General features: G+C 42.8%; 1 protein-coding gene across 2 annotated transcripts in view; it reads right to left on the bottom strand.

The window, feature by feature from the left end:
* TGFBR2 (transforming growth factor beta receptor 2) overlaps window positions 1-25,593 on the bottom strand; it is an 88,878-nt gene that overhangs the window by 23,453 nt on the left and 39,832 nt on the right. For both annotated transcript variants that reach the window (XM_030551003.1, XM_030551004.1), the window contains 2 exons: window positions 12,295-13,085; window positions 7,179-7,320 (listed from right to left, as the gene is read on the bottom strand). In XM_030551003.1, the coding sequence (XP_030406863.1) occupies window positions 7,179-7,320; window positions 12,295-13,085 (933 nt within the window). The remainder of the gene's footprint in view (window positions 1-7,178; window positions 7,321-12,294; window positions 13,086-25,593) is intronic.

Here is a 25,593-nt window from a genome sequence, read left to right as displayed (position 1 = left end):
TTGTTATAAAAGTGGACGGGTAGGGTTCTGTGGCCTGCCTTGTGCAGGAGGTCAGACTAGATGATCATTTTGGTCCCTTCTGACCTACAAGTCTATGAGTCTAGCCCGGCCCCCAACCTGTCATGGCCAGGGCAGCCGGCCAATGGGAGCTGGGAGGGTATTGCCTGCAGGCAAGAGCAATACTCCAAGCCTTCTGCCCCCCCCCCCCCCCCCCGTCTAGGACCTGAACCTGCTGGCTGCTTCTGGGGTGCGGCACGGTGCCAGGCAGGGAGGAAACCTGCCTTAGCCCTGTTGCATTGCTGACCAGGAGCTACCCAAGGAAAGCCCACACCCCAACCCCAACCCGCTACCACAGTCCTGAGCCACCTCCCCAACCCAGAGCCCCCTCCTGCCCTCCAAACCCCTCATCGCCAGCCCCACACCAGAGCTCTCACCCCTTCCTGCACCCCAACCCCTGCCTCAACCCATAGCCCCCTCCTGAATCCCTCAGTCCAACCCTCCCAGCCACGACCCACCTCCTGCACCTCAAACCCATCATCCCTTGCCCCACCCCAGAGACCACACCCCCTCCCACACCCCAACCCCAACCCACAGCCCTCTCCCACATTCCAAATCCCTTGGTCCCAGTCCCTAGCCTGGAGCCCCCTCCTGCACTACATGAATTTTATTATGTGCACCAATCTGGAGGTGAAGTGTAACACATCACCTCCAAATTGGTGCACATAATAAAATTCATTCCACAAATGGGTGGGAAAAATTAGAGGGACAACTGGTGTCCTGTCCTCCTCATTATTTACCCCCTCACCTCCAATTTTTGCATCGTCTGCGATCTTTATCAGTGATGATTTTATATTTTCTTCCCGGTCATTAATAAAAATGTTAAATAGTGTGGTTACTGTAATACAAATAATAATGATAATTAATATTAATTGAGCATTTCCATTGCTCCATTTTCTCCTCATCATTCTGTGGGACAGTTTTGTCTCATGTGGAAGGCCAGCCCCTTTACTGGAACATTACCTACTGTGTCTTTCAGAAATCTGAAGAAAGTGTCCAGCTTGCCTGTAGATGACAGGCAAAAAACTGGAGGGTGATGAATTTTCAGATTAACTAAAATAATGTTTGCACACACCTATGATCATCCAGCATACAAAAATATAATCTCTCTCTGACAACAAAGCTCATCAGAGCTCTCTCAAGACACTTTACGAACACTGATGTGTAAACTGAAAACGTACAAATGTTCAAAACTGGGTATTTCAGGCACCTAAGTCAGTGGGAGCTCAGCATGCTTGAAAATCTGGACACTAGCTTAGATGACTAAATATAGATTGAGGCTCCTAACTCTAGGAACACAATTTTCAAATCCTTGTCTATAGCTGATAAGTGACTTAAATAAATACTTAACCTTTATATATCATTTCTCAAAGGTCTCAAAGCACCTAACAAAAGACACTGGGGGGAGATTTTCTAAAACACCTAAGAGATTTAGGAGCATAAGTCACATTATTGATTTTGGCTCCTAAATAACTCATGTGCTTTTGCATTTTCCCTATTTTAGAGATGAGGAAACTGAGGCCTAAGGAGGTTCAAAGATGTGCCCCAGTTTACACACAAAATCAGTGGCAAAGGTGGGAATAGAACCAGACTGTCCTGAGCTCTAGTCCCCTATTCTAGCCACTGGACACATACTCCCTCTTCAAACATAAGCTTTGCTCATCCCTTTCACAGAATTGCAGCTAGTTATTTCTGTGCATTTTTCCTATTAAGTCATAGTGTGCAAGGTACTTCTCACATACAGGTGGAGACCCTGCCCTTACTACAACTAAGAGGAGTTCCACATCAACTTGGCTGAGCCTGAGGCCTATCAGGTACGTGCCTGTCAGATTATGGAGCAGCTCCAAAGCAATGTTATGGTTAGGTTTAAGGAGCTACTGAATGGCTTATCCCTCAGCTCCATGGGGTTTTAGCAATCCATCCCCTTTGTCTCCCATCCAGAGAACAATGCAACAGACCAATATTGCAGAAGGAGATGGCACAGGGGAGAGGGAGGATGCCTTGGAACGGGGAACAAAGTGTTCTCTTCCAAATGGGTGTGGTCTGAGGTGGGCGGGAGAACTAAGCTATACATCTCCACCTCTGATTGCTCCTGGTGAGATGTTCTGCACAGCTGATTGCTCTGTGTTAGAACTGTCAGCTGGCCGTACTGTTTCTAAGGTGCATACTCTAAGACGTGCTACATCTGACTGTCAGCCAGAGACTTGCCCTCACTTCCATGGACCTCAGGGTGTTCTCTACAGGAGACAGGAGAGGCAGACACATTAATTGTGCCACATGGGTTGGGTTACATGCTAAGTAGCCACTACGCTGCAGCTCCTGAGGTGGGCAGAGGAAGGAAGAGGAATCTTACTGAGCTCTAGCTGCTGAGCCATGAGTAACTGAGGCCTACTTGACTCGACACCTTAGAGCCCTGGGGGTCGGGTTAGCTCCAAAGTGCATGTTAAACTTGTGGGCCCCCTTCCGAAGCCCAGGAAGTGGGGTTAAGATCCATCAAGAGACAGCAGGGATGTTGGGCCAGTCAGATTGGATACAATGGAGGTCGCATTTCATTGTGTTAAAGGACACATTAGTATTAGGAACAAAAAACTATGGTTGTTTGACTCTTTCCAAAAGCAGCATAGGGTAAATCAGTGCCCTTGTTCACGTTACGTACATTCACCACATAGTTACATTAAAACCAGGCCTCTGGTTCAACCAAAGTTGTGATGCTGTTCCGGAGCCAACCTCCTCCCCAGGCAATTGAATATTTCTTGAGTACCCCAAGCAATGTCAGCCATGTGCTGGTGTCTCTCTCTCCTCCCCACTTCCCCATATTGTATTTGAGAAGAGCTGCACCTGAGGCCCCCCCCCAACTGATGGCAGCTCCATTCCTAAACACAGATGCTTTCAGTTTCTTTCTAGAAGGCTGGCAGAAAAACTGCAGTTGCTGTTCTCGTGCCAAAGGCAAGTCTTTGGGAGGAAAAATCATATTTTTTGCAACATGCAGCATCTGGTGCCCAGCTGTTGTGCTGACTTAAATACCAAGTTAACGGTGGAGTGGGGTACTTGGTTCTTCAAAAAGCAGTGTTGCTGGGTTTCTAGATATGCCCTCTAAGTTATACGCTAGTGAAAAAAAAATCAGACAAACTTTATCTACGTCTCTGCCTTCCACCTCGCCCCTTGTGCTTCTCCATATTTAGTACAACAAACCACCACCACAGAATACCATGGCCTTTGCATAAAGCAGAGACCCACCTGCACCACGCTTTACAATGAGATGCTGCTGCTGCAGCTTCCCAGTACAGATGAAACTGCTGGTTTTTAAAAATAAATGAAGGCTGCCTAGAAAGGATTCATATACTGCAGAAACTGTGTTTGACAAAATGCCTGCAGCGAAAGGCCCTGCCATACAGCACTTCCCACGCTACACAATCCTCCACACCCACAAACAGGTTCTCCAGAGAAACACAGAGCTCCCTTTGATAAAGAAACTGCCATTCAACTGTGTCAAGGTACAATAACTATTAGGCCCACCTGCTTCCCCTGCAAGTCGTTAGCATTACTGTTGGGACCTTACACTGCTTTTGAAACTCCCACACTTTCCATAGCAATGAGATTACCGACACTGTAATCATGTCTTTGCTAGAGAGAAAGAGAACGAACTACTTTGGATCTCTAAATTCCACAGGCTCCCCTGGACATCCCAACTATATTCACCAGCATCAGTCACATCAACCTACCAAGGTCCAAATGAGAGGTACTTCGTCTCTTGTTGGATTGTATATCCCATATACGAGAAGAGTGAATTCCTCATGCACCAGAGAAGTCATGCTGGTAGGAAAGGAACTAGTTGTGACGGTGGCAGAAGGTATCAGCGAGAGTGATGGGGGAATGATTATTATGAATGCTGTCAGGTAATCTGCCAGTAGGGTGCCAGGGTGTCAGATCTCATGAGGCAAGAGATGATCTTTTAGAGACACATGAGAAAACTCAGTCACTATGCTACTGCTCTCTGTGAAGGGGGCCAGGGAGGGCAGAGGGATAGGAGGGGGAGCAAGGGGAGATACTGCAACTCAGTGAGTGGGGGGGAGACCAGCTCCAGGCTGGGAAGGGGAATCCACCTAGGTCCTACTGCCAGTCCTAGGGCAGTTCCTCAGTGGCTGGTGTCCAGTGCCCCATGTTCCAGGCTCCTTGGCAGCTGGTGCAGTGTGTGCTAACAACCCCCTGCCCAGGTGCAGGTGACCTGTCCAGTCCCCCTCACTCCATCTCAGCAGCTGGCATATGCGCTTTTGCCCCTCCCTGGGGCAGATGTTTTTGCTGGGACCCCATGATGGCTGGTCATTAGTGTCACTGGGTGAGAAAGGAAAAGAATGACTCTGCAGTTCAGTGGCTAGGGCATGGGCCTGGGAGGTGGGAGACCCTGGGTCCAGGCCCCCTGCTCCAATGAGTCTTTCATTATTTATCCACAGTGGAACAGCTTCAACAGGAGAGACGGGGGGGGGTCCTCTGCAGGCTATGCCATAGCCGAGTGGTTAGAGCATTCTCCCGAGAGGCAGGAGACCCTGCCCTGTTCCAATGCTGCCTCCCTTTTAGGCAGAGCAGGGAATTGAACCGGGGTCTCCCACATCCTAGGCAAATACTCTGTCCACTTGACTAGAAGGAATAAGGTTGGCACCACCACCTGCTGCTGTCACCTTTGGCATTTTGTGTGGAGTGAGGCAGGCTCCTACGTCCTTGTCACAGGCCTAAGCCATCTGACTCCAAGAGAGGGGTTTCCCATCTTTCGGCATCTCCTGTTGGCTACCTTAGGCGGCTCCCCACCTAGCGTGCACTGGTTGTTGTGGATCCCATTCTTAGGCACCTCTCTCCCCCCGGTGTTAGCCAGGGACCATAGGCACCTAACTCAGGCTTTGTGGATCGCAGAGTGGTGCCAGTGGTGCCAGTTTTCTAGTTGCCTGAAAGGGCTTGCAACAGTGAGTATCCCAATGTTTACGTCCCTTTATGGCTCTGGGCCCAGGCTCTAGGAGTTATATTTCAATTATTAGGACAAAAGCTTAAGGCTTGGCTCTGTCCCTTGTGACTAAAAGGTCACCCTCGATCGGGAACAGTAAAATCTTTCTGTCGTGCCATCATGTTGTGGAATTATACTTCCTGGGAAAATGACTGAAATCAGGAAATAAACAAGTTCAAGACATTTTTTGTTTTGTTTTTGGAGACAAGCAGTGATTGAGGGGTAGGATGAAAAAAGAAAACCAGGAAGTGGGGTTAAGATCCATCAAGAAAGAGCAGGGATGTTGGGCCAGATAAGCTTTTCCTTTTCCTAACATTTCTTATGTGCTTATTCTAAAGGTTATAACGGGTCACTCTCTTCTAGCTGACAAGCTGATGATTTTTCTTCCTTATGAAACTACACTCATATCCTCTTTTAAGCAGCTGCCTTGTGAGCAGAGCTTCAATGAGGCTTGCTTTCACCACAAGCACCATTCCACTGTACTCAGCAAATATCAACAGGAAAAGACCTCAGGCATCAGCAAAAAGATGAAAGATTCCTGAACAAACAGCTCCCATATACATATATATAAACAACAGCGAGCTGCTAAATGCAAGAAACAAAGTGTTCAAGAGAGAGAGCCAAGAACCTGTATTTCCACTTTTAAATTTTTATCATCGTTGTTTACTAAACACAGATTAAAAAGAGCAAGTGGCATCAATAAATGGCCTGTATTTATAAATGCACAGAACCATATGAGTTAAACTAGGATGGACTTGCCTTTAAAGATGCAAGCTTGAGGTTAAATTATGGAACCACAAAATGTTTGTCAAGCTCTACTTCCTTGAAATATTTGAATAGTTTTGGGATTTTTTTTTTAAATGCTTGTAAACAGCTAGAGCCATTGCATATTTGCTTTGCAGGTTTCCTCACACAGTTGTTCCAGGGGCAAATCCATTACCCAGAGCTCAACCCACATTGCAGAACTGACTGCTCAGCAGATAGATATATGGAGAGGCTAGAGTAGAGGAATACTCCTCCGACCTCCAACCATGATTCAGCTGTGCAGAGACCGTTCCAGCTCAATAGCAGAGAAATCTTTGTGGACAAAAGGACCCATGAAGCAGCAGATCTACAGCCTGATCACGTCTCCCTCCCATTCATTCATCTGCACATTGCTGTGCAGGAATCCTCACACTGTGAAACTCTACACCTTGCTAGGTTGCCCCCTCTCTGTGCAGTCCCTTGAAATACTACTGCTCTGGTTCTGCTGGACAAGGAGACCCCCTTGTTTTGGAAGAAGTGACAAAATTTGCTTCCTAATGCACATTTGCCATGATATCTGGCAAAGTTATTTGCAACACCTCCATTACTCAGTCCTGCTGTGTAAGTGTCAATGTACCAAACTGCGGGTAGCTTTAGGATGGACACAAATGTCCCATAATGCTATGCACTATGATGACACCAGCAAATTTTACTTGTACCTTGACCAGGGGCTAAATTCAGAGGGGAGACAAAGCCAAAGCCCTGTGTACGTCATAGCACATTGCATATAAATTCTGTGGCCAGTCTCCTGGTTTCTATACCATACATAGCTTCATACTGGAAATTTTGGGGCAGCTTTAAGTATAATCTCAGAAATGGAGATTTAGTTTTAATGGACTACATCTGAAAATGAGTAACACAGTATTCCTTGTGGTATTTATTTTGAGGTTACATTCAATTTATTTTACTCTGTCCTACATCTTCAATATCCCACTGTTTTTTATACTTACAATGTGTTACTGGATTATAGAAATTGTCAGGGGTGTGGTTAAACTTTTGGCACGCATCTAAGGTATGGGAGAAAGATTGGGATTTAGGGATTTACCCCAGGATGTTTCTGATAAAATGACCAGTCATAAATAGGTTTCAGAGTTAACACTCCAGGGACATCAACACGTGGGGGGGAGGCAGTTTACAGACCTATTGCTCCAGACTGTATTGTATATAGAACCAGCTCAGAAAAATAAAACTATTAAAGAGCCACACAATGCCCCGAGGCTGCTGGATAATTCCTACAACAATTAAAGGGATAAAAATTGTTAACAGTCATTCAAGCATATTGAGCCAAAACATTCCTTTAATAATAAAACCCCATCACACGTACCTCCAACACCATTACAACGAGACGTCATTTCCCACAGGACCAAAGCCATAGAATACACATCTGTTTGCTTGAAGGATTCAATGTTGTCCAAATTCATTCTGGATTCCAGGACTTCAGGGGCCATGTACCTCGCTGTGCCAACCTGTTGCCAAGTATAAAAGGAACAGCTCAAGCATGGAAATTGTAGTTCACGTTTTCCATTCTATTGCAGTTTTGCTTCTGTTTCAACCGCAGCTATCTTATTTAATTTTTAGTAAGGAATACGGACCAAGTTCTTTGTTGCTCAGAGAATTTGGCACTATATAGACCACCAATCTTCTTCCATCCCTGTGCATGAGTGATCTAAGGTTCTAAAAAAAAATCCCATAGTGGCTTTTCATTGTGGGATTTCACCAACGTCTTTTCCTTTTTGCTCTTTGAATGTTTACAGAGGTAAGCCCAACTACTCAACAGTTAAAAATTTTCCCATACATCCAGTGCCTTTCTGTGGGTTTCAAATGAATATGAAATATATTACGTTCATTCTCCCTGGATGTTATGAAGCTAGCTGTTCCCTTTGCTGATGATGGTACAGTTGAAAAAGCAAAGTGTAAAAGACAGACAAATATTTAGTGTAGAATTAGGTATGTAAATCAAAAACAGAACCTGAGACTTTGTTTGAAAACCCCGTATCAAAGTTTATATGTGTCTAACAATTTTCAGATTTATCAGAGGGGAGGACTTTGGATGTAATTCTTAGATATCTCAAGAGTTACTTGCAAATTACGAATTCTCCATTGACTACATATCTAAAATCTACCCAGAAAAGACACAAACACATTAAGACCCTGATCTTGTAAAGACAATCTCCAGTGGGACTACTCACATGCTTAAGCATGCAGGTAAGTATGCAGGATTGGGATCTATATTAGCTATTTGCAGACTGACATACAGCTATAACTGTACAGTTCAGAGGTGGTGACAGTTTTACATGACACAACCAATCATGAAAACTGTGCAGTGGAGCTGCTCACCATTATTTCAAACAATGATTTAATATAAAACCAGAGTGGACAAAGCATGAGACTGTAATATTGGAGGGCATTACCCTGCACACTGCGGACTTAATTCTCTGTTGCCCTTCAACGTGTGTAGCCATTTATACCACTGCTCTGTGCCATTCTGATCTGGCAGCACTTCACACCCACTTGTCACCAGTGCAAATGACCACATAAGGTTGCACGGCAGTGGAGAATCAGGCCCTATAACTTAACTGTACCTCCTAACATGTAGATGAAATAAAAAACCTTAACTCACATAAAACCAACCACATTTCCTTACTGTTTAACATTTATCCTCCACTCCCTTACCCCACTGTTTACTGTCCTTTGTCTAAATTTCAGTTCTAAGCAATTTGAGTCAAGGACTGTCTTTTTAAGTCTGTGGAACACCTAGTGCACCGTGCGAGCTACTGGAATACAAATAGTAAACTCAATCTAGTTCCAATCTTTTTATGTAATCCTATATGCCCGTAATGTTTGTTAAAGAACACAAGGAAGGCAGTTGGCAGAGAAAGCAGAAGTGAAGGCAATGGTTGTTAACCAATCACTAAAACTCTCCCTCCTTTGAGGTTGCCTGCCTCCAGGACATTCTCTGCCTCAGCCCTAGGAGCCCTGGGACTCTGGAGCTGGCAGCTAGTGAAGCCCCTGCAAGGTTCCAGCGACGGGTGACAGACTCCTGAGGGGACCCTCCTTGGGGTTCCTAAGATGCATGGCAGAGGGACACCTCTGGCTAGCAGCTGGGGGATCCCGTTTACAATTTGGGAAATATGGTCACCCTGCAGCTTTCAGCTGCCATGGGAGGTGGGGGAACCCCACAGCTCCAAACCACCACAGTGGGAGGAGAAACCACGGAGCTGCAGCGGCAAAAGTCACAGACAGGTCACAGCTTCTGGGAATTTTTGCTTACTGCCCGTGACCTGTCAGTGACTTTTACTAAAAATATCCCGTGACAAAATCGTAGCCTTACATATAATGAATTCACCTTCCTTTTATGAAAACTGCTCTTCTTTTCAATTCTTTCCTATACAGAACTTTTAAGATGGTGCTGACATTAACACCAGAGGAAGGCTCAGAATCAGAAGAGGTTTACTGACAACACTTGTTTCCAAATATTGCCTACAGATAATAGGTGGACTGAAAACTGAATATAAAGACCATAAATGAGAAAGATGGTTTCTCAAGGTCATTTGTATTAAAAATATTCAATAATAGTTAAATTCATGCTATACAGCTGGTGGCTGGTTAGATGAGAATTAAATCTGCCATAGGTTCATCACTCTTACAATGACTTTGCAAAGTACACTTCACCTCAAACATTACATCCTAGAACTGGTCAGAAAATGGGAAATATTTTCCACAAGAAGTTTAGAAAGAAACAAAAAACTTTCCCTGAATGGAAAATGTTGGTCAACTGTCACAAACCTTTAAAAATTGGACTTTCTAGTAGGAAAGATCTGAGTCTATGGATTAAATTTAGAGGTGATATGTCCAGTGGTGTAGTGTCCCTACATTCATATTACCTTACTTTCACTGAGATTCCATTACACTTCCCATAAATTTTCATATAATGAATACGCCTATCCTTGGTGAAAACTGCTTTGCTTTTCAATTCTTTCCTATGCAGAACTTCTAAGGTGGTGCTGATTAACACCAGAGGAAGGTTCAGAATCAAGTGTTGTCAGTAAACCACTTGAATATCCACTTTACTTGGGTGTAAGGGAGTCTGTGTCAAGGAGCAGGAAGAAGTAGGGTGGATCTACTTTATAGTATCTTATACCTTCTCCTCTTATCTCCTCTTAGTGTGTGAATGACACCAACTCAGAGTCCTTTACACATATGCAGAGTGGAGTTAAGTAGATCTAAGGGACACAGGGCTTGTCTACATCAGAAAGTTGCAGCGCTGGTGAGGGAGTTACAGCGCTGCAACTTTGAAGGTGTACACATCTGCAGGGCACCACCAGCGCTGCAACTCCCTGTTTGCAGCGCTGGCCGTACTCCCGTTTTGTCTCGGGTGTAGAGGATCCAGCGCTGGTGATCCAGCGCTGGTAATCCAATGTAGACAGTTACCAGCGCTTTTCTTGACCTCCGTGGAAGGAGGAAGCCTCTGGTAATCAAGCTGGTTTCCTTTCCCGGTTTGCTCTCTCGGTCCCGGAGCCACCCAGCAAACCGCAGGGAAGGAGACCTGCTTGCTCGGGGTTCCGGGACCGAGAGAGCAAACCGGGAAAGGAGACCAGCTTCGCCGCGGTTTGCTCTCGCGTTCCCGGAGCCACCCAGCAAACCGCAGGGAAGGAGACCTGCTTGCTCGGGGTTCCGGGACCGAGAGAGCAAACCGGGAACGCCGCGGTTTGCTCTCTCGGTCCCGGAACCCCGAGCAAGCAGGTCTCCTTCCCTGCGGTTTGCTGGCTGGCTCCGGGACCGAGAGAGCAAACCGCGGCGTTCCCGGTTTGCTCTCTCGGTCCCGGAACCCCGAGCAAGCAGGTCTCCTTCCCTGCGGTTTGCTGGCTGGCTCCGGGACCGAGAGAGCAAACCGCGGCGTTCCCGGTTTGCTCTCTCGGTCCCGGAACCCCGAGCAAGCAGGTCTCCTTCCCTGCGGTTTGCTGGCTGGCTCCGGGACCGAGAGAGCAAACCGCGGCGAAGCTGGTTTCCTTTCCCGGTTTGCTCTCTCGTCCCGGAACCCCCCTTGAAGCCGCCCAACAGCGCTGCAGTGTGGCCACATCTAACACCACTTGCAGCGCTGGTTGCTGTAAGTGTGGCCACTCTGCAGCTGTATTAATACAGCTGTAACAACCAGCGCTGCAAAATTTTAGATGTAGACATGGCCACAAGGTGTAAGGGGCTCTGAGTTAAACCACATTACACATCACTTCCGAATCTGACCCTATTGGATAAATTCTCTTGTCAATTATGCCAGTGTAAAGATGATATAACACCACTGAATTCAGTAGACTTACTTTGGATTTACTCTAGTGTAAAAAGGAGTGGAATTTGATTCTATGTGTAGATTTTTTTGTTTTGAAATCACTCCTCCCAGCTTTGAATAATCATCCCAGTCCTACTGAAGAAAATGCTTAAATGCCCATTGATATAAATAGGATCAGGATTGTTGACTTTAAGGGCCAGATCCTCAGCTGGTGTAAAGAAGCCAAACTCCCTTGACGTCTATGGAGCTATGCTGATTGACTCTGAATACTCTCTAGCCAAGAAAGAAAATGGTCCCATATAAAGTAAATTATAGTGTGAAAGAGTACACTTGTCCTTTGCCCAAGCATACAACCTGTGGAGCATAAACTGTTGAAAGATATAATTATAGGTAGGACATACATTAGGACCTAAACCTATCTGATACACAGAGTCCATTTACAATTAAGGAAAATTCACGATAACAATGGATATTTATAGAAGCACTTATATAACTTCATCTTCAAAACAATCTACAAACATTAAGTAAACCTCCAACAACCCACGTGAAGTAAATAAGTATTATCCATGTTACACAGTATAAATAACCGTGGAATTATAGCACTTGGGCAATTTCATATTTGCCTGCATTCGGAGAAAGTACCATAATCCTAAAAAGGTTTCTCAACAGTATTTTAAAGTTATAGCTATCGACTGATCTCTGGGACAGGTTCTGATCTTATTTACATTGGTGTAAATTGTAAGTAACTTCACTGAAGTTTATGGAGTTTCACAACATAAAACTATTTTAAGATCAGAATCAGGAATTGTGGCACAAGATTTCAAGAATTTAACACACAACTTCCTAATATTTTTTGCAGCAGCCCAAACAGTAGCCAAGTAACCCATATGCACTTCAGTATAAGTTCACATGGGATGACTGTACTGTATATGGATAAGGTACTTGATCATAACAAAACTGCCATATGGCGTTACTCACACTGCTTCCTTTATGTCCAGATTTGAGCCGAGCCTCTTTATTTATGAGTGCTGTCATTTATTTCTAATAATTATTTAATAGCTATCATAGCAGTTGTTTTTCCTCCAGTCCCAGGAAGTGACTCAGACTGACACACCAACACACACAATATAAGCTACTCTTTAACGTTTTAACTCACCTGCCCGCTGTTAGCCAGATCGTCCACAGATAGAGTAGGATCAAGCCTCAGGGATAACCCAAAGTCACAGAGGCAGCAGGTTAGATCATTTTTCACTAAGATATTGGAGCTCTTTAGGTCTCTGTGCACAATGGGCGTTTTGGGTCGACCACAAGGTGTGTGGTCACTATGCAGGTGGGCAATCCCTCGAGCCAAAGACCCACCTAGCTTCCATAGGTCCTCCCAACTGATGATGTGCCGTGTGAGATATTCCTGCAAGTTCCCTCTAGCATGGAAGGCAGTGATCAACCAGTATTGTTTCCCTAGCTCTGTCTTACGCTCCTCTGCTGTCAGGAACTGGAGGATGTTCTCGTGCTTGAGGTTTATGTCTGAAAAAATGTCTTTCTCCGTCTTCCAGGAGGCATACTCTTCATAGGGGAAGATCTTGACAGCCACGGTTTCAAACTGCTCAGATGTGTTTTGCTTCAGCTTAGCCTTGTACACTTCGGCAAATCTGCCTTTGCCCACGAGGGTGTCTAGCTCAATGGGCAGCAGTTCGGTGTTATGGTTGATGTTGTTGGCACAAGTGGAGCTGATGTCTGAGCGGTCATCGTCTATCATAATAGCACAAGCATCACTGCAGTCCTTATGTTTCCTGGGCTTTACATTCTTCTCCCATGCCATGTTGAGCTTCCTTCTCCTATGAATACGATAGCCATAAAAGATAATGTTCACAGCAATGGTGATCACGAGTAATGGGATGAGACTTTTAAGCATCACTGTAACAGTGTCATCAGTGTCTGGGGGATATGCTGGAAGAAAAAGAAAATCCTGGTTCAGATTTACATACTAGGAGATAATAGATATGGCACCTGGTAAACTGCAGTTTAAACATACTAAAATAAGAATTTTTTGTTTTGTTTTGTTTTTAAAAGAGGATAGGTGTGAGGAAGTTCACAAAGTTTCATCAATTTCCCCCCCATTTTTAAATTTAAAATGTCCAAATTCAAAGTTTAGTTGAAATTCCACACTTCAAGAAATATCAACCAGTTCCAGTTAAAATAAACAATCATTATGGTTCCTGGTGCAAGTTTATGAGGGACCTACCATTTTATTTGTCTACAGAGTATAATGCATAACCTCCTGCACTGTGTAAATAAATAGCAAACAACTTTAATTTACTATGCTGCTACACCACAATTTTTTTTTTTTTTTTTTTTTTTTTTTTTGTAAACAGGGCTCATTTACAAGGATTCTTTTGTTTTATGAACCACCGTATTTTGGACTGGAACAAAGAAAATAAAGTCATTAACAGATCTGTTTTTTAAAAGGTCATTTTTCTTATGTATTTTGGGTGAATCCTGGCCCTGTTGAAGTAGATGATAAAACTCCCATTAAGGTCAATGAGGCAGAATCTCACCCTTTAGCTTTTGGCACCATCTGGCACATTGGAAGCTTATTCTTAATACAATATTTCTTTTCTTTTTTTAAAAGTGGACGGGCTCGGTAAATGACTGATTTCAGCACCTGTCACTGAAAGGTTGCACTTCAAATCCAAAGGCTTTGGTAGGGCCCTACCAAATTCACGGTCCATTTTGGTAAATTTCAGAGTTATGGGATTTTAAAAAATGTAAATGTCATGATTTCAACTATCTAAATCTGAAATTTCATGGTGTTGTAATTGTAGGGGTCCTGACCCAAAAAGGAGTTGGGGGGGGGGAGGTCACAAGGTTATTTTGGGGAGGGGAAGGGTACGGTACTGCTACCCGTACTTCTGCGCTGCTGCTGGCAGTGGCACTGCCTTCGGAGCTGGGCTACTGGAGAGTGGTGGCTGTTGGCCGAGAACCCAGATCTGAACGCAGTGTCCCGTCAGCAGCAGCACAGAAGTGAAGGTGGCAATACCATGCCATGCCACCCTTACTTTTGCACTGCTGCCTTCAGAGTTGGGCAGCCAGACAGTGATGGCTGCTGATGAGGGACCAGCGCTGCAGGCAGCAGCATACAAGGAAGGGTGGCAATACCATATCATGCCATCTGTGCTGCTGGTGGTGGTGGCTCTGCCTTTACAGCTGGGCTCCTGGCCAGCAGCCACTGCGGTCCAGCTGCCCAGCTCTGAAGTTAGTGCCATTGCCAGCAGAACTTGCCCATTTCTTAAAGGCATGTCCTCCAAAGAGAGGCCATTTGCAAAATAAAGACCAGGTCCTTGGCCCTGCTCTAGCTGTCTTGCACTGATCCAGCAACACAAGGCAGCATTAATCCATTTTAACTGGTCCCTCGAGGATTCCATATGCACAGGGGAGTCCTCAGGTCTGGAGCTATTGTAGTGGCTCCTATAAACATTCCCCCACTCGGGTGCTCCTTGCCATCTATTGGCATGGGACATAGATTCAGAGATATTTAAGACCAGAGGGACCATTATGATCATGTAGTCTGACCTCCACTACAAAAAAGTCCATAGGATTTCATTCAGTAATTCCTGCAATTGAGAGAATTATTCTTCCCTACTACTTAAGTGAAAGCTGTTGAGACCAATAATCTACAGTTAAGGTTAAGGACGTTATTACAAGGTTCACAAGCAGAAAGGCGCCACACCTACAATTATTTTGACAAGATAAGGTCATTACGTTTTAATGCATTTATATTTGTTATTGCTTAATGGTTAGTTGTCACAAAAGTCTGATCACGCATGGATAGAAAATCAGAATGGTACCCGCTGTGAAAAATAGTTGGATTTGGGTCCTGTTCGCTAACAATAATAATTTTTAAAAAAAAACATTGTTTATGGTTTAAATTTCAGTCCTTTTTTGAGTACACCACTCACAAAAATAAAGATATTACAGGATCAGGGCATATTTTTGTTAAAGCATTCCATACTGGAAGTTGCAAGGTGGCATATATTTATTATGAATGTAAAGTTAGTACATGACAACTCTAAACAGGAAGTTGCTCTGTTTTCTTTCAGATTAAGAACACCAGTTAGTCGTCCCAACAAAACTGTAGTGCAGTCATCGCGGTGTGTTATTTTTTGTAAAAGCTCGCTATGTTGTTAATAAATTACAATATTAATAATAAAACTGTTTCAACAATGTCTAAATTACACTTGCCAGCAATATGCAGAAACAACTGCTTTTTTATATCTTATCTGAAGTCATTTATCTAATAATTTATATCTGAGAGATTCAGGTACTTAAAACCCAATGGGTACCTGTGCCAACCTCTACACAAAACATGTTTTTTGTTTGTTTGTTTTTTGTTTAGTATGGGAAATAAATGCAATTCTGCAAACACTGTTATTTCACTTCAAACAGCGTTTTTATTAAAATAAAGATGGATTATTTTCGATCAAAATCTCAGTTGGTTTGGTTGTAATAATAAAGCTGTATGCAGTTGTGTTGGGATATTCATTCACTTTATTCTAAGGTAGCAAGTGGCACTTTATTCTAAGGTATTCTAAGCACACCAAAGAAACAAATGACAGAGTGCATAAGAATGTCTGTGAGTGCTCTTTTAACCAAAAAAAATATAAAAATAAAAAAAAATGACTCAGTTTACATACGAATTGGCCTTAATACTTAACCATATATTAGGACAACTTTCTTCAGCATGCATGAATCATTCAACCATTGTTTTCTTCATGTGTAATTCTGTTTTAGAACTGTTCCGTTATTACACATCAAAAGTAGTTCTAGAAACTAAAACTCCTTTGTCTCGAGTACCTGCCTTGAACCCTGCTGCAAACCACCATAACCTTTAAATTGTGCCCCCCATTATCAGCAGTTACCAGTTGCCTGTTTGTCCTTATTGAACTTCATCCTATTTACTTCAGACCATTTCTCCAGATCATTTTGAATTTTAATCCTATCCTTCAAAGCACTTGCAACCCCTCCTGGCTTGGTGTCATCTGCAAACCTTATGAGTGTACTCACTATGCCATTATCTAAATCACTGATGAAGACTCTGAATAGAACTAGACCCAGAACTTACCCCTATGGGATCCCACTCAATAGGCCCTTCCAGCTTGACCGTGAACCACTGATAACTACTCTCTGGGAACAGTTTTCCAACCAGTTAGTCAGAAAAAAGTGTCATTCCTATATACTCTGACACAGCAAATAATCTTTTAGAAAAATCTTACCTCCCATCTTGCTTCCTATATATCCCCTCCTTTTCCAACTCTTGCTCTGATTATGTGTGCGTGCACACATTTCCCTCTGACACCAATGTTCACAGAAGAGCTTTCTTACACTGTTATGAAAAGTAATACTCTCCCACTTACATGGTTTATCCTGGAATCTGTTATGAATGCTTCAGTTACACAACTCAGTGTCTGTTGCTGTTTGATATGTTCAATAAAATCACTAGCAATCTCTGTCACTTCAATATGGTCCAGCAGATGCCACACACAAAACACTTCTATCATCTTAAGCCCTAGTTTCACACTGCCAAACTTTATCAAAATATTGGTATTGCTAACGTTAGTTAGTGTGTTTGTTTCTGTAATTATTACAATCTCTTCCATGACAACCTGATAAAAGGTTGGCCACATTCCTACACTATTCAGCTTTTAAGTGATGCACATCGTAACAAATATGCCAACCAGGACCATCATACCTGACTATTTTGACTTTATAAAAATCAGTAACTGAGCTCTTCATAGATATTTTTCTAAAGAGCAAATAATGGTTTTAATAAAACAGAACTCCTCTTTACTTCTGTTGCTTCTACCCATTCCAGTTTCCTTCCTATCCCTCTAAGTGATTCAGATATTCAGTGTTATGGAGGCTTTTCTTTGATTACATAACAGCAGCAGTCCCTGGTTAGGTCACTGCTGCTGCAAATGCTTAAGAGAAAACATTGAGAACAATGCCAATACATGAGTGGTGAGAGGTTCTATGCAATGTTATGCACTGCAACTGACCTCTTTTATGGTAGAGCTTGAACACAATTACTTTCTGAATGAGTTAGTTGAATAGGAAAATAGATTCATGTTTGCTAAATTCCTCAGGGGGCGGGGTGCAATTCAACTGTAATTATGCCCCTTTTGTTATTGTGACTAATTCTAAATCTGAGGTCCACCTACAAAGCCAGATATAATCACTGGGGCTTTGAATCTACCAAGGAGAGGGGGAATTGGAAAGGGAAGAGGGCAGCACTTTAAAGATCAGAGAGAGATACCAGGATTAGAAAACATTAGAACATTTTCAATCCTTTCAATCTCTGTACAGCTTGTGTTTATATAGTTTAGGTCATCCAATCATGAAACAAACAATACCATGTCACCTAGGTGACCAACTGTACACAATCAGTAATCACAGCACTTAATACTCAGATAATCCATAGGTTGCAATTTGCTCAAACAATACAAACAGCTATGATTAATAAATATGGAGAAAGTATCAATTTGTATATAGTTCGCAAAAGAAAAAGAACGCTATATTAACCTAAAAAATTGTTCTTTACAAATAGTTCACCCAGCTCTGATACTGAAGTTTTGAACTTCATTTCAAAGCAACAGTTCTGATGAGTCAGTCTAAAATGTAAAAAAGCTAAGTATACTTATGGTTGGTACTAAAGGTTTCTTCCACATTATGATGAGACATGTATGGAATGTCCAAAACAATGATCTAATCTTGCAGCATACAATGGAAAAAATTCCAGTTGTCCACAGTAAAGGTATAATACTCAATACACTCATTGAAGCCTGAACGCTGTACGATGGTGAACTTCACAAACGTTCAGACAGGGTAAGTGATGTTTTCAGGATGGTGAAGTAAGAAAAATGATCCAAACATAAACCAAAATTAAATACACAGAAGAAACTGAGCTAGTGATGTGGTACAAATTAGTGAACTGTTACCAAGCCTCTGCATTTTAATTCTAGCTCAAATTTGAGGCCCATGATTATGCCTTCATTTATTAAGATAGTAACAAGCAACAAGATGCCACTTAAAGGCTCTAATTTTTCAGATGCAGTCTCTAATATTCTGAGTACCATTACAGGCATTCAAACCAATGAGGATGCAGGTCAGGAAAGGGGAGATTGTCCTCCCAATGGACTGCATGCTGATCTCCCACTTCCTGTGCAGAAGTGAGAGAAACCAGCCACCTCTGCATCACCTGCACAGGGAGGACAGGTTAGGCCTGAGGCTGGAGGGAGGATTGCACATTATGTTCCCATACTGGGCAACCAATGAGGAATCTGTGCAAAAGGTAAGGTTCGGGGATCTTTTAAGATTGAACTTCAGCCAGCCATTCTAGCTTAAGGATCTGGCATAGCATCTTCTTCAACGAGAAAGAAGGCTCCCACTCGTAAATTGCTTGACAGGGTTATGGAGACTGGGCAGTGGCACAGTGAAGGAAGAGTAGGGAAAACGTAGAAAAGAAATTGGCAAAATAATGAAAGAAACCTGGATTTGTCCAAATTCTTAGCAGTAGTTTGGTTTCTTCAGAATGGTTTAAGTTGTGGGAGGGGAATTGCAACATTTTAATGAATAATTCTGGAATGAACTATTGTGATGTGTAGGGCCATTATATGTAGCTAGATCTCAGCAGGGCAAAAACCCCAGCACCCAATCTTGTTCCCTTGAACTCAACTGTAAAATGCCCAATCTCTTTCATGATGACAACACTGAACATCTGGCAAACCTTTTTCCGAGCCGACCGTTTTGGGGCAAGTCTTTTCCAATGTTTTTGCTCCTGAGGATTGCTTCTGGTAACATTGAAACTAGACATTTAAATAAATAATAATTAAAATAGCCTGGCATGGAGTTTTGCTTTCAGGAGCAATTTTCCACCACAAACCTCTGGTTCAAAATTCCAATTGGTGTGTGGTGTTTGCCAGTCAGCCACAATTTTGTTTGGCAATAAAGAACGTGAGCAGTATAAACTGAAGAGTTTCATAGTGGTTAACTTGTTCCTTTGATCCTTTTTCCCCACCGAGCTATACGATATTGCTTTATATGATAATGCGCATAAAAATGTTATTCTTCAGACTGATTCCTCAAATATTAATTGCAATGATAATAGCCAAAAGCACAACACGCAGCAAAATTACATCTGTGTAGTTAGATGCATATCTAGTTTCAGTGTGTTTGTTTATTCTACGACTTGGCAATTTAAAATTAAAATCCACAAAAGAAACAGACATTTCATTTGGTTTTACCCATTTCAAATATTTGCAAAGCCATGACTGAGTGAGTCACAATACCTACCACTATCCACACTTTTTTGATTTCCGTGTCTTAATATGGTGCACTATTCAAAGGTTGGGGCTGGGAGACTAGCCATTCACCACAAGAGACTGATAAAGAACAACAATTCCATAAACTGATTTGACTACAACACAGAACTGCTTAGCTGTGATTTCTTGGAGCCTAGTAACTAACCTCTTTATGGAAATTAGAGCCTGCTGCTACATCCACAGTTTTCTGTCTCCTATCTCAGGCACATATTTTTAGTGGACAAATAACTTCATCTGGTTTGCCTTTTAAATCTTGCATGTATTCCAAGCAGGAAGAAGAAGTTGGGAGCAGATCACTTACAGCAGTAGGTACACAGCACAGACACTGATTATCAGCTGTAAGGTTATGTTTTCTTTTTTTATTATCTAAATGTTATTGCTGCTAATAATGAAAAGAGTGCTCTGGAAACCTGAGCCAAAGTTCACTGAAGTCAATTCAATCAGTCTTTAGATCAGGCCATAGAAGGAGACTCTGTCTCATTCTCTCACAAAAAAAGAAAAAGAGATATGCAAAGGAATAGCAAAATTCACACTATTGTACAAGTAAAAGTAGTATTCAAAAGACAAGAGCAATGTACAGAATGGAGCTGGATGACAGTCATTCCAAAGGCAAAATTATTATAGGCTATTATCTAGTTGTCTGGAGGAGCAGTGGACCAGCTGGCTGTGATGTTCTGCTCAAAGTTAAACACAGACAGGAAACCGCATGTCTGATACTGTAAAAATCGTTTGTCTTCCTTCCATGGCTAACCAGGCAAGCAATCCAGCTGGGCTGTTTTCATTTAAAAGAAACACTAACCCACAAGAATAAAAAAGGAAAGACAAAGCCTCATTTTTTTCCCCTTGGAGTTGTTTATGTTTGTGGAAGGACTGGAAATGTTACAAACTGAAGTTTTGTATTATTTTATTTTTCATCTGGACTACTCACAGACTATGGGCAATTGCTGCATATAGCTTTCACAGTTATATACTTACAATGGGACCCTACCCACAGGGAAAGTTCTAAATCTACTTACTTCTAAGAATGAAAGAAATGAGTGTAATATGTTCAAATTCTCATGCGCACTAAGGTCCTTTTACACTATTCTTGCAATGTAATGGGACTGTGATGTAAATGAGAATAAGGCATTCAGCATTGGATTTATGGAATGGTTAGCATTATAACCATTAACAGAGAAGACATGTTTGATACCCAGATTGCATTTAATTATTTAACCCCAGGAGAAACAGTTTTAACATGACTAATTTATAACAATATAGCCAAAATCCACAGGGGTGTATAGAAATCCTAGACAACTGACAGATAAAATGATTGTTACCTTTTCACTGGGAACACATTCACTTCTCATCTAAATAAAATCAAGACACCGATTAGTATTGGGGTCTGATTCTGCATTCTCTGTTCACATATGTGGTATCATTTCCTTCAGTTACTCACATAATAAAGCATAGAAGGAGTGGATCCTTACTGGGTAAATGTAGATATTTCAGAAATACAAGGACCTTCTTTAGTGCATATATCTGAGCAACACATGTATGTGCAAAACATGCAGTATTCACCGGGAAAATGTATGCACAAAGCAAGTTTCACGTGCACTTGTAAGACTTCAGGTTGTGTTTGAGGCTTGACAGGAAGTGAAATCATCATGGGGCCTGATCATTTTCTGTGGGTGAAATTAAACAGGGGTAGGGGGGTAGTCCAGGAACTGGTACAGTTCCTGTAGAATCAACTGCTGCCGTCCATGATGAAAACTTTGTTGCCATGCAGTCTCAGACCTTGTCTACCCACAAACTTGCACCAATTAAATTAAGCTGGTTTAGTTCAATTGGTATAAAACCTTTGTGGACACCCCTGTTTCATTTTAAAGTGCTTGCTTTTGGTTCAGTTTAAATTGGCTGCTACCTGACTTCAGCTAAATCAAAATATGCATAAACAGGGAAATGATGAGTAGGAGTAGAAAGGTTATATTCTGTATTTAGCTCTGGTGCAGCCACTGCTGGAATACTATGTCCACAATTCAAGAAAGATGCTGATAAATTGGACAGGGTTCAGAGAATAGCCATGAGAATGATTAAGAGACTGGAAAATCTGTCTTATAGTAAGAGACTCAAGGAGCTCAATCTACTTAGCTTAAATAATGAGAAAGTTAAGGGGGTGACTTGATCACAGTCTGTAAGGGGCCAGATCTCTAAAAAGGTATTTAAGTGCCTAGTGGGCTTTTCAAAAGCATCTAGGAGCCTAACATCCACTGAAATCAATGAGTTTAAGATGTCTATTTGCTTTTGAAAATGCCTCAAGGTGCCTAAAGAGCTTTAAAAAACTGGGTCTACATATGTACCTAGACAAATTCAGACTGGAAATATGATGTAAATTTTTAACCATGAGGGTAATTACCCATTAAAGCAATTTACCAAGAGTTGCGGTAGATTGTCGGCTATTGGCGATATAAAAATCAAGATGGGATGTTTTTCTAAATGATATGCTCTCTAATTCAAACAGAAATTATTTTGGAGAAGTTCTATGGCCTGTGTTACACAGGAGATCAGACTAGGTATTCACAGTGGTCCCTTCTAGCCTTAGAATCTATGGTGTGGTCTACACTTAAAACGGATATGGTGGGTCAGGAGTGTGGAAAAAAAAACAACACACTTCCTACAGACATCGCTATGCTAACAATCCTCTCCCCATCCCCCGTGTAGACGCAGTTATACCTATATAGGAGTGTTTCTGTCAACACAGCTAACACCATTCAAGAATGTGGTATTTAAAAAAACAAAACAAAACAAAAAACACCTTTTATTGGCATATGAGGAGTCTACCCTCAGGGGTTATGCCAGCATAGACCCTGTAGTGTAGACAGTCCATGAAAATACGCCTCGTTTAAGCCAAAATAAGCATGTCTAAATAGCCCTTTGCACCAGTTTAACTAAGGCCTGGTCTACACACAGATATTGTACTGATATGACTATGTCAGTTGGGGGTATGTTGTTGTTTGTTTTGTTTTTTTAGCCAAAATAGTTACACCAGTACAACACTTAGGGCATGTCTACACTTACATTTTAAAGCACTCTAACTTGCTGACTCCGGGGTGTGAAAAATCCTCCCCCCCGAGCACAGCAAGTCTGAGCACTTTAAAGCGCTAGTGTAGACAGTTTCCCAGCATTCGGAGCTAATCCCCTCGTGGAAGTGGATTACCGAGAGTGCTGGGAGAGCTCTCTCCTAGTGCTCGTGTGTGACCACACTCGCACTTCAAAGTGCTGCCGTAGGAGCATTCCCGCGACAGCACTTTGAAGTTTCCATGTAGCCATGTCCTTAGTGTAGACACGGTTATACCACTATAAAGGGAATTTAGCACTGGTCTACATGACTAAGGTTAGGTCGAATTTAGCGGCATTAGGTCGATTTTATAATGAATGAATCTACACAAACAACCCCATTCCGTCGACCTAAAGGGCTCTTAAAATTGACTTTTGAAACCATGCATTCTTCCTTTATTAATTAAAAAAAAAAATGAGATAACGGATAAGGTAGCCCGGGTGAGGTGAGGGAGGAGGGAAGGACAAGGCCACATTACTTATTGTAGCCACACTAAAAATCAAACTATTTGAATGACAGCATTCTGTTGCTTGGGCCATTCTCTGGAGTGGAGCGGATGAGTGCCCGGAGTCTCCCCTCCGGCACATTCTTGGGCAGCTGGGTGAGGCGGCTATGGAACATTGGGAGGAGGGTAGGCGGTTATACAGGGGATGCAACGGGGGGCTGTGCTCTTGTGGGCTTTCCTGCAGCTCCAGCAGATGCTTCATCATGTCCGTTTGCTCCCCCATTAGCCTCAGCATTGCATCCTGCCTCCGCTCTTCGTTCCCACTTAATTCTTTCCTGGCCTCTGCGTGCCTCCATGCACTAAGCTGTGCCCTCTCAGTGCGGAAGGACTGCATGAGCTCAGAAAACATGTCATCGTGAGTGCATTTTTTTTTACCTTCTAATCTGTGATAATCTCAGGGACGGAGATGATAGGGGGAGTGTAGAAACATTCTATGCTCTAAGATTCAGGGGGGACTGCATGGTCACCTGTGCTGCTGAGTTCGTCACGCTGACCAAACAGGAAATTAAATTCAAAAGTTCCCGGGCCTTTTCCTCTGTGGCTAGTGCATCAGAGTTGAAAGTGCTGTCCAGGGTGGTCACAATGGAGCACTCTGGGATAGCTCCTGGAGGCCAATACCATTGATTTGCATCCTCACTACCCCAAATTCGACCCAGCAAGGTCGATTTTAGCTCTACTCCCCTCGCCGGGGAGGAGTACAGAACAATAGTTACTTTATTTCAAAATGGGGAGGGTGGTTGGCTTACAGGGAATTAAAATCAACAAAGGGGGTGGGCTTGCGTCATGGAGAAACACACACAACTGTCACACCGAAGCTTGGCCAGTCATGAAACTGGTTTTCAAAGCCTTGCTGTGCTCTTCTAATCGCCCTCGTGTTTGGCTGCTCAAAATCGGACGCCAGGCGATTTACTACAACCTCCCACCCCACCATAAACAACTCCCCCTTACTATTATAGATATTATGGAGCACACAACAAGCAGCAATAACAATGCGAATGTTGGCTGTGCTGAGGTCTGATCATCAGTTCCAGCAAGATTTTAAATGTCCAAAGGCACGTTCTACCACCATTCTGAACTTGCTCATGCTTGCTGTGGAATGGCGTCTGCATGGATAAGCCAGGAAAAAAGGTGCAAAACGATTGCCTGACATTGCTTTCACGGAGGGAGGGATGACTGAGGACATGTACCCAAAACCACCCGCAACAATGTTTTTGCCCCATCAGGCACTGAGAGCTTAACGCAGAATTCCAATGGACGGCAGAGACTGCGGGAACTGTGGAATAGCTACCCACAGTGCACCACTCCGTAAGTCAATGCTAGCCACGGTAGCGAGGACGCACACTGCCGACTTAATGCGCTTAATGTGAACAGACGCAATCGACTGTATAAAATCAATTTCTAAAAATTGACTTCTATAAAATTGACCTAATTTCATAGCGTAGACTTACCCTTAGACTGGTACCGTTACTACTTTTCTTGCACACGAATAGCTATACTGGTATAAAGCACCTATATACTGATATAACTGTGTCTACACTTAACAGCTGACTAATCACTCAACTAAACAACAAAGGAAAATGATCTAAACACCACTAATGCTCTTGCCTAGCAAGACCAGGTGCTCCAACCAACCTTCACGGTTGGTAAGAAGAAACTGAGAGAATGTAGGGCTGCTGGGTGCCTGATATCCTGCCACATGAACAAGGTGCTCCAGAGGGCACCACAGCCAGCCCTACAGGGACTGTTAAGGCAAAAACCTCCAACAACTGTATATGTGAGCACGCACACACCTAAAATGGAATCAATATGAGCAAGCACTCAAAGGAAACTGTGTCTACACTAGGAGAACTTCAGTACCCTGGGGAACTTGGGGAGGGATAGTGCCTTTAAGATGGTGGAGCCTGGACCCTGTGGTGTGACTAATCTGCACTGCAAGGGGTTTGATGCAATGGAGCCATGGCCCCCTTCCTCCTTTGGAAATATACCCGCTTGGGAGTGTACATAGGGAGAAACCCTTGTGTTCCCTGAATGCGGGAACTTTAATTACTCATGGTTGTAGAGGATGTCTCTAGGATGGAGCATGCATGCAAGAATGACTCCTTGTGAGCTCTCCTCTTAGATCCTGCCTAAGAACTAGGTGGTATACAGACAACTCTGTCCATCTCCAACTCTGTCTCTGCCTGTAAAACTAAAGCAGAACTCATCCTGACCCAAGGATCTGGCTCCAGATTTCTCACTATATGGCATGGCATACAACTGAAATTTGGGATTTTAAATATCAAGTATGAAAAATTTCCCCCTCCATCTCCCCACCGCCCAAAAAAATTTGAAACAACTTTAAATAGCAAATAAATGAGAAGAAAATTACAAGCTCTTCAGACATTGCACAAATAAGACAAAAAAGTGAAATTAGCTGAAAATATTATTGGTTATGGCTTGATTATCTCCATGCATGAAATGGAATCCAAACTTAACAGA

Source organism: Gopherus evgoodei, chromosome 2 (assembly GCF_007399415.2).
Source record: "Gopherus evgoodei ecotype Sinaloan lineage chromosome 2, rGopEvg1_v1.p, whole genome shotgun sequence".
Classification (NCBI taxonomy): Eukaryota; Metazoa; Chordata; order Testudines; family Testudinidae; genus Gopherus; species Gopherus evgoodei.
This window is presented reverse-complemented; position numbering and strand designations above follow the sequence as displayed.